General features: G+C 41.6%; 1 protein-coding gene across 1 annotated transcript in view; it reads left to right on the top strand.

Moving 5' to 3' along the window:
• Window positions 1–10,529, top strand: part of LOC138491245 (disintegrin and metalloproteinase domain-containing protein 9-like) — a 2,911,326-nt gene that overhangs the window by 2,869,182 nt on the left and 31,615 nt on the right. The window contains exon 20 of the mRNA XM_069617655.1: window positions 1,871–1,955. Coding sequence (XP_069473756.1) covers window positions 1,871–1,925 — 55 coding nt within the window. The 3' untranslated portion in view covers window positions 1,926–1,955. The remainder of the gene's footprint in view (window positions 1–1,870; window positions 1,956–10,529) is intronic.

Below are 10,529 nucleotides of genomic sequence, written 5' to 3'. Positions count from 1 at the left end.
TATCCAGAACAGGACTGCAAGACTTGTCCTTGGCCTCAAGCCCAGGGATCGTATCTCTCCAGCTCTGAAATCTCTTAACTGCTCCTGTGGCTGCAAGGATCAAGTTCAAGACCCTCTGCATCCGCTCCTTCCGCTCATCCACCTCCAACTCTGTGAGAGTCAGACGCTTCTCCAAGCAGAGAGTTGGGGGCAGATCCATCGCCTCGGCTGGGGCCTCCCTCTGGAACAGCCTCCCTTTCTCTCTCAAACTCGAGCAGAACCACCTCCAGTTCCGGAAGCAACTCAAGACCTTCCTTTTCACTTCGGCTTTCTCTTTTCCTCTCACTTGCTGATCCATCTGACTGCTGTGTGCACTGGTCATCCTCTGAACTCTGGACCAGGCTCCTGCTTGTCCTGTTCCTTCTCTCTGCACTAATTAGCCACCTGGTGGCTGCACTTGTAAGTTAACTGGACTTCCCCCTCCCCTGGCACTTCTCCCTTTTCCCCTTCCCCGCATTTGCGCGATCTGAATGGCACAAGGCCTAGTAAGATCGTTATGTTGTCCTCCTTTTGTTTCCCCCCTCCTTGTCTTGTCGCGGCTAGAAACACTTGTGTACAGGTGCGTTGTAAATACCACATCACATATCAAGTCACTCTGCCTTTATACATTATTTCTATTAGAGGACTGAACCGTAACAGAAATAATTTCTTTTTAAAGTCAGAGTGACTTCAAAAAGAAACACATTCTTTTTGAAGTCTGAAGTTCGAAGCCCTTGTGCCCACCCCCCAGGACATGTGGCAGCAGGGCCACCCACATCGCAGGGGCTGCGTGCCCCGCTATGCCAAGTATAGAAATTAGCAAATATTTCCCTAGACAACCCACTCTATTTGAATGGTGAATTTGTATGTGGAAAGCAATTAGAGAGTCACCAGTGACCTACATTCAATCCTTAATTAGGCTCGTGTCAGTCTACTGCAGTGGTCATATATGAAGGATTGGCTGCGAGAAATAGGGAAACGCCAGGCAAAAAGGGAGTGATACGTGATTTAGAGGAGAATGGCAACTTCTAACAGAAGTGTCCAGCTAAAGAAATTGACTACAAAATTTTGTTCTGCTGGTATACAAACAAACAAATTTGATGGACCCTAAACTACCTCCTGTTGTTGAAGGAATTTCGGTTAACAGGTCTCAAAGTGTTACTTATTATGTGGTTGTCCAAAGATGCACTCCTTCTGGAAATATAGGCTTTAGGAATAGACATCGTTGTGCACACAATTCTATTCTGCTCGGCACCCCAATCCATAAACTATTTTCCATGTAGTCAAAACGGCAAGTTATTGTTTTGCTATTGATGTCTGGTATACAAGCGTTAGAATCCTTCTGGAGGAGGCCTTGATCACCCATTGATATCAGAACACGTTCCAATGTGGTATTACGGTCCATACTGCCCACATTTAGGATTGCCTGTGAGTTTAGTGAGGGGTGGGTCAATGAGATTGGTAATCTTAACTAAATGAAGAACACTTTATTGGAAATAGGATACACAGCACATGTATTATTTGCTTGTTACTGCAATTATACATTAAACATTTCACGGATGCCATAAAATCTCTAAAATAGAACAATGGTCTGATATTGCTGTAATTCGCCAATCGCTTTCTACAATCTCTGATGAAAGAAGAAAAAAACATGTCATGGTAAAATGGGGGTAAACATTGATTCTGCAGCAGAAACTAATTTGTAGACCAGCCATAAACACTACAAGTAAAATTTGACATGTGCAGGCTGCTTCTCAAATTCTGTTGATATGTTGATTTTATATATTAACTTGGAGAAATAGTGATACAGGCGAATGCTGACCATAGTCCATTTGTCACTGCATTAAACTAGGTCAGAAGAGGAAACCGAGACAGACACTTTCCCAACAGCTTCGGTGACGTCTTAAAAATCCTCATTTAGAGTTGCATCTTGCCTTGTAAGTATGTTTCCTATTTTATAAAGAAACAGACTGTAATAGTAAAGTCATCTTTTTGAACATAAAAAATGCTTGCCAATATAATATATAGCACTGATCAAAACAAAATGAAAACATACATTTACAGAAAAGGGAAAACATCAAACAATAGAAAAATACTACATGAATCAAAGCCCTCTACAGAATAAATGCAATTGTGCCACAGGTCAAATTAGGGAGCAAACATTGTATGTGCATTCCTCATGAAATTATTAACTGCAAATTGAACCACTGGAATACAGTTGGTTAAGCATAGTGGCTGCATTACAAATCACATTCTGGAAGAATATATATATATATATATATATATATATATATATATATATATATTATACACACTTTTTTAAATTGGCTTTTCAGATATAGTATAACTTGAAACCACCCATAATTTGCATCTCCCCCCTCATCCCTCCTTCCCCATACCCGTGTGATAATGTCAGAATTTGTGGGCTTCAGGATATATCCAGTATCCAAATGTTGTATGGACAGAATTGTTCGGAATATTCTCCATTGAGGAAGTCCAGGATTGATGCCCATTCTATTTTGTCCTTTCCCCCTGGATTGCATAAGTGACCCATTCTAAGGAGACAAACCTCCATAGTTTATAGAACCATTCCTTGATGTGCAGGGGTCTCTGGTTTTCCATTTCTGCAATACAGCAAGTAAGGCAGCAATCTGAATGATATAATATGCTTTTCTTTTATGTTTTGGCCACTGTCTTTTGTCCTGTTCTGCCATTCACAACAGACGTTCCCCTACAGATCTCTCTACCCGGCCCTCAAACATTGTTTGCATGCTACACTTGACCTCATCCCAGAAGGGTTGAAGTTTGGGACAGGACCACCAGACGTGTAGCCGATCCCCCCTTCATGCCACATTCCCTCCAGCATGTGTCTGGCATACTTGGCGTTATCATATTTTCCTTTAACTGTTTTTTTCTTCTTTCGTCAGAGATTGTAGAAAGCGATTGGAGAATTACAGCAATATCAGACCATTTTTCTATTTTAGAGATTTTATGACCGTTCAGGGGTAAAGAATATATTTTAAACCAATGGATTCATATGCCTCCTGTAGATTTGAGTACTTAATGTACGCACAGAGGGGGGTGAGGAGCCTTCCGCTCCACCTGCTGCCCCTGAAGCAGATGGCGATAGTAAGAAGAATGATGGGATGTACCCATTAAGGGAGCTCAAGGTAGCAATAGGGTATAGTGACCCGGCATATAAGTCACCTGCACAAAGCAGCAACGAGTAAAATACAGAGAGAGATGTAATCTCTAAAGGTACCAAGGGACAAGGAGAGACGCGACAAGGTGAGAAGCAAACTACCAAGTATATCCAGAGATATAGGATGGGACCTAAGGGATTGGATGGAGAAAAAACGATAAGGCTGATGAGTTAGCGCTTATACAGAACAAATGGATGGTTGGTCAGATTTTGCTCAAGCTCGATGGTAAAAAGTATTGAGGAAGTGAGGCAAAGGGTAAAAAGGATCAACTCAAGAGTACACAGCTGTACGACATAAAAGGAGCTTTATGCAGTGTTAAAACCCAAGGAGCTGTCTTTAAAATAGACTGACTCTAAATGGAGATGATGAAGAGAGAAATCATGCAAACTAGGGACAGGATATGTCAGACGAGAATAGAGAACCTATTCATGAGGAGGAAGGTAACACATGTAGCCCTGAAGGATGTATTTCAATGGGTAAGAAAGTAAGATGGTCGGATTTAGGCCTCCTTATATTTCGAGCGTCAGAATTAGTGACGTGGCTAAATCGCCATAAAAAGTAGTCCCATGGTCAGTGGTGGGACTTGCCACAATATATGAGCAGGCTAAGGTCATTGCCAGGTAGAAGGCGGTGCGGAACCAGTGTCTCTGACACTGATAGACAAATGAGGGGTGACGAATGCGAGTTTGATAATTCACAGTTTCTTCTGTTAGAAAAGGAAGGGGCCAGACTTTAATATGTACATTTAAGGTGCACACTTTTGAGTTTAAATTCTGGTGCTGGAAAAATGGATACATGAATTAAGAAAAATGATAGGAGTAATATGCTATCTTTAGGGAACATTAAGGGTCTCCTGAATGCTATCCTTGGGGAAAGAGCTAATGACGTTTGGTCCAAGCAGTATATTCTGATATTACCATGATAAAGCACAGCTCACAATGGAGCAACATTTTATACAAAAAAATTATGGGTTGGAAAGCACTTAGAGTGCTGTATCTGGACACATCAGATATAGGAGCTATATTAGTGCTAGGAACTGCCTGACAAGGTACAGAAGTCGCTCAAGAAATTGACAGGCAAAGAAGCAATACTGTGGTCGGAGATTTAGCTGACCACTGCGCATTATTGCAGGTTTTTGCAAGAAAATAATTGAAAGAAAGACAATATTAGGAAAGGCGAAGAGACACGGTTAGTGCAGAAAAACTCTCCAAGTATGCCATTGAAGGGGCAATAAAGGCTAGTGGAGATGGGTCAGGGTTATAGCAAACAACTAATATGCCGTAGATGAAGAGCCAAAGGCAGGTCGATCAAAGCAAAACAGTGGATTTGCACCATGGGGAAAGGGAGGCTTTCAGGATAGGGGCTTCCAGAACATTTAGGAGCGCTTATAGAATGATAATCAAGGTATGCAGGGAGGATAGATGGGAAGACCTTTGATTATATGTTGGACATATGGTATGACAAATTATTTTGTTTATATGTGTAAAAGGTAAGGATTTGTGCAGAACAACCAATTTTGAAAGGGATGACTTTAAACCTGCATGCATATTTGCAGCAGAATGGAGGTGGGTTTGCTCAGAATCAAACAGTGGCAGTGGAATAGACAAGCACAGACAGTGTAGCAAGTCGTTTTTAACATAGCAGTTGCTTATATAGGCTTAAGCTGGCAGCCACCGTGGTCACTGGTAAAAAAGGCTGTGAGGATAATAAAGGGATGCTCTATTACGTTGTTTGATAAGTATGCATTATCATTCTGGAGAAACATAAAGGAATGTTGATGTCTCAAAGGGCTTTTGCCTATGAGGTGGTCATATCGAATCCAGCAACTAAAATAGTCAGATGCAGAATAGTGAATCCTGCCATGTTTGTATAAGAACCACTGGCTGAGGGTGAGCATGCACATGATTTTTCAAACTATGAGGAGTTCTATGATGAGCTCCCAAGGGTGAAGGAAGATGCATTGGTAGTTGGGGAGATTCTTGTTATTAACAGTCATTCTAAGAATCGATTAAAATAATGGACACAAATATACAGGTGCCGCTGTGGTAAAGCACACAGCTAATGGAGGGCTTGAAGTACTGGTAAGTGCACACCTATTGTCTCATTTTTCAGCACAAGCTGCAGAATCAGTGGCGCTGACTGTCATGCTCGAGAATCATGCAGACCAGGAAGTAACAGTGTTCAGTGACTCCGCCTTGTGACGTCAACAGTGTACACAGGACTAGCACGTTGGAAAAAGAGGGACTACCTCAGAGCGGACAGCACTCTGGTGCAATACACAGTCTTATTGGATAGGCTTGTTGAAGCACTACAAACTTCCAGTAGCCATTATGGTAGTTAGAATGTGCAGCCCACACCAAAAGAGCAGATATTATTGTATGTAGAAATTGAAAAAGTAGACAAGGGAGTAAAAACATGTTGTATGTGTAGAAGAGATTATATGATTTGATATGATTGAAATTAATTAAATTATTTTAATAATGATGAATGTGATTAGACTGTTGTAATTATTTTTTGTTTAGAACTTAATGAGGAGAGATTAAAGGGAAGTGCCCCAAGATAAGAAAGACTTGTGGATACGGGGGGTGGGAGGATGTTCTATTAACCCCTCTAAAGCATTGTGGTGACAATACAGCATTGATAAATCAGTGATATTTGCAGCCTTATTAAGGGTGGTGACGGAACAGCTACACTAACCTGCGCACCTTATTAGAGAGAACCTGGCTGCAGCGAGTACGGAGGATTGGTTCGGTCCACATAATAGTAGAATATGTTGCATTTTGTATAGTAAAATGTGCCGTTTGTTAAAAGTTTACTGTTAGGCACACCTTGCGCATAATTAAAGAAGCTATTCCAAGACCAAATGGTCTCTTTTAGTATTTGCATATTGACAAAAAATCAACATGCTGCAGGTCTGAAATGAATACAGATATATGATTATAGTAGTATGACCCTTTTTAAGGTGGATTAAAACTAGACTGCGTACACACCCAGACGCCACCAGTGCAGCAAAATGTTTAGTATGAAAACTATTTTCAAGATAGAGAATATGGGAATTATTGCAACTGGTTAATGACCCTTATTTTTGTGTTGAAAAAAGTCTGTGTGTTGCTGAAAGCACACGTTTTCATTGACATAACAAGGCAGACAGGGTCTGTGAAAGGACCCGACAGCTTGCTTAAAGAGAGAAGTTGAATTGGAAGTGACCCTGAAGAAAAGATGGGTGCATTGCCTATCACTGGCATTGTGTATGTTACAAAATCAGCCAGATTCAGAACACCATTTTGTTTTATAAAAGAATGACAAGGAGGCGAATGAGAACCCCCCTCAGACCTCCATCTAGTATTAGAAGTGATGCCTAGCCAACAGTAGAATTGTTAGGAAAGGAGCTACGTAATTGTATGACTTCAAGTATCTCTGTCATTTCAGATTAGCTTAAGCAGCAAGGGTGTGGAGCAGCACAGAATTCAGAAGGAGATGCTACAACAACTGGAGATGATCAGCTTTTTATTTCCAAAATTTTTACCGGAGATAGTCATAATTTGCACACTTTGATAGAAGGTGGGACTTCTTTTCAAATGCCCCTTCTTAGTAAAAGACACTACACCATCTGCAGTTAAGGTGCGAGGCAAACGCACATGGATATTCTTTAGTGACGTATAATTCTATATTGTAGAATCCTCAGCACACCCACACCCATCGGAAGCAAGCATCAGGGAAGAACCACAGCACATGCAGACTAGATCTATGGTGAGGAAAAAGGACCCAGAAGCTGTTGAATAACGATAAAGTTTTCATTGGACTGTGGCTTATTTCGGGACACTCTTTTTAGTTACTAAAAAAGGAGTTAAGGGAAGATAGTGGTTCTTGAGCTATTGGAGTTTATTGACATTGGACTGAGACATGTTTAAGTCTTGATTGTAAAGAAGCGTATGCAAGACTTGGAGTTTCTGTTTGATGACTGGAAAAGGGAGCAGTACCGTGATTCCTTTCTTACTGATTATCCTTTCTGAGGTACCTATGGTGGTGCCCAATGACAACATTTCACAGATTATTCTTGCTGTTTTCGTGTTCATCTTGCACGCTTATCCAGCGCTGGTGGGGAGAACTACTGACATTCATCTTTTTTTGCCAGATCCTAAGAATGGTCCAATTGTGAGAAGATTGCTTGCAGTCATAATTGAGCAGATCCTTCAGCTTCCTGAGTTCAGTGTGGGAAACACAGATGCCCCTGTCACCGCATAATGCATACAGACTGGTCAGTTTTGCTTTCTATTATTTGATAGAGGAATGTCCACATCTTGTTGGGAGACAGGCCAATATCCGAACTTTCCTGAGAGATCCGAGAAACAATGCAGTGCTTAATGAAATATTGAGAGACATCATTATCCAAGTGAATGGATAGTCCGAGAGGACACTGAGAACTGAATGAGACTTTCAAGGAAGAAAATCCAGAAGCCTGTTGAGAGCTTTTGTTTCATGCTGAAAGAAAATCATCATGTCGTCTGGTGATAGGCCAATTCGTGGCATCCATTGGGAATTTGTGTTCATCATCGGATAAATCAGCTAGCTGAAGCTGATTAAGGAAAGTTTTCAGCCGGCTCAGCAGATTCCAGAAATCGTGCATGATGTTGCCCCATTATAGATTATTTTTTCCTTCCCTAAAAGTAAAGATGGGCAGCATCAGTAGCAGCTTCATCATGGCAGATCACGAGAGACGTCCACGATGTGCAGCATGAGAGGCATCCACGATGTGCAAAAAGTTCTTACTGCCAGTGGTCTTACCTCTGTGTTATCTACACTTGCATTGTTCTTATAATAGTATTACTCTCACTTACAGCATGCATGGCTTATTATGTGGAGACACATGAAGTAAAGATTCCTGTGTATCCTCCTGTGCAAGAGAAGGGTACCGATGTGGCAACTACTAGGCGGTTGAAACCTTATGTGATTTTTCCTACTTTAGAAATACACACAAGAGCACCTGTTCCTATGATAAATGAGCCAAGGTTACCTTTTGGAGGGAGGTCACGCATTAAGGTTATAGTAGATTCTCTATGGCCATCATTTGCTGCTGCTAGAAAAAGACAATTGGATAGGACAAAACTTCTAGAACTTTCTCCTACACAGGTAGCACATGTAAATACACCCAGTTCATTGATGAGTATCTCTATGATTGGTCCAGTAAGAAGAAACCATGCTAATATACTGGATGAGATGACCAAAGAAGCTTGGGAGAAAAGCAAGAGAAATGCTAGAGAAGATGATCATGAGCTAAATGATTATCTGGACAGTACAGCACATTTGGGGAATGACATTTGGTATCAGCACATGAAGGAAGTGGGAAGGAGACTTTGAAGGAGGAATGCTTTGTGTGTGCACTCCTGCCTTATAGTATGGGGAAGTCTAAGATCTTCATAGCTATTGACATAAACGTTCAGAGAGCACATTGTCTGGCAGACGTAGCACTCTGCAGAACAAGAGGCCAGTTCATGGGCCGAGAGGCATATCTCAATTGAGACTCTGAATGGGCAGATGAAAATGACTATGCGCAAGACACATAGACAAGAAATAAAGCACAGACTAAGAATCTTGTGATCAGATATGAAAAGCCTGGAGTGAAAGGAACTGAGATTAGACGAGAAGCAAACATAAAACTTGAGGATACAGGAAAATTTACAGAATAAATTTGCAGATGAAGAACAGAGCCAGATGCAGATTTGGGGATCTGTGCTATCACCAGATGGTTAGGAAGAAGGAGTAGTTATCTGCAGAGTCTGGGTAGTCATTGGTCATTACAAGCCAGCCATTGACATCGTACAGAATGGATGTAAACCATTATGGCCGAGATTTGCTAAGCTACTGACTTGGGTCGAAGACAAAGGAGGACGCTTGCAGATGGTGCCTTTGGAACGTTTAAAGCTGTTTTTCAGAAACAATGGCACAAGAAAGGTCAGAGAGAATAAGAACTGTGGTCGTATCTTTGATGTACCAGGAATGAAACTTGGAACAGCAGTGATCATGGATCACTATTGGGCTTGTGGACCCAAGGATTGGGGAGGACGATGTTCACTGGTGAATGTTCATGTTCCAGCATTAGAGATTCCTAAAAGCGACTTGAATCTTGACAGTTTCCCAAAAGCAGATGTACACCCGAGGAAGAAGAGATCTGTGGAGCTGATAAAAAGAATGAAGAGAGAGAACTCAGCGAAATCAATAGAAGCGTTAGATGCCATTCCTTATGAGCACAGACTGTTCAGCCAGACTTCGTCAGTCTTCACATTGATCTTTATGCCAAGTATACAGGTTGGTGTAAACACCAAATGGCTGCCGATTACCAGATGGGAATTGCTGCAGACAATCAACACAACCATAAAAGGATTCAATACTATCAGAGAAGAGATGAGACTCATACGCCTGATGAGTCTTCGGAATAGATACGTCTTGGCCATGACTCACAGCTATGGATGGAGGTGTTTGTGCAAAAATTGGAGAATTATGTTGTACATTCATACCTTCTCACGATGATTAAAATGGAACCTTCACAAGGCTATAGAAATGCAGATTAAACTACACGTCCAGATGTTAGACGAAGTAGAAGACATTGCTGATGGCAGCTGGTTTGGATCGCTCTTTTCTAGGGTTCCACAATGGATGGCAGAAATGTTCAAGTTCCTTGGAGCCCTGATCGTGTTAGTGTTGCTGGGATTCTGTGTGATCAAGATAATAATCACACAGTGCAAGAAGCTATAGGGATGAACATCAGGATGGAAGGCCAGAGATCTGACAGATGAAGAGATCAGAGACTTTGTGAAGGCCAATATCCATGCATCTGAGGGAACAACATTCCTGTATCCAAAGAACCATAAGAAATATGTGGGAAGATGGATCTATTGCAGTCCAAGTGGACAGTGCATACTCATGACTTGGAACAAGGATGAGCATGTGAAATCAGCTGGATGCCTGAAGGGAGTCATAAAGATATGGATCCCTAAGAAGCATTTCATCAGACAAGGATATCTAGATGTGAAGAATGATGGGAGAGTGGTTGATGAATCGGCCATGGGGGGAGTGTATAGAAGGAGTCAAGTACCCCCACTGTTAGGCAGAAACCTGTGCAGTTCCCTCTGGGACCTCTGCAAAAGATTTAAGACTGCAGGTGTTTGGCAGTAAACCCACTTGGTAGCAGTCCGTACCACACAGATTCACTTAGTAGCTGTGGCTGATCAGTCAGACTTCCCTCAAGAAGAGTTAGGCAGTATACAGAGTATTCACAATAGGTCAGAAGAGCACAGTAGAGCAAGTAAA

Source organism: Ambystoma mexicanum, chromosome 10 (assembly GCF_040938575.1).
Source record: "Ambystoma mexicanum isolate Mex_15411 chromosome 10, UKY_AmexF1_1, whole genome shotgun sequence".
Taxonomy (NCBI): Eukaryota; Metazoa; Chordata; class Amphibia; order Caudata; family Ambystomatidae; genus Ambystoma; species Ambystoma mexicanum.
The sequence above is the reverse complement of the archived record's forward strand: the minus strand, read 5'-3'. Positions and strand labels throughout refer to the sequence as shown.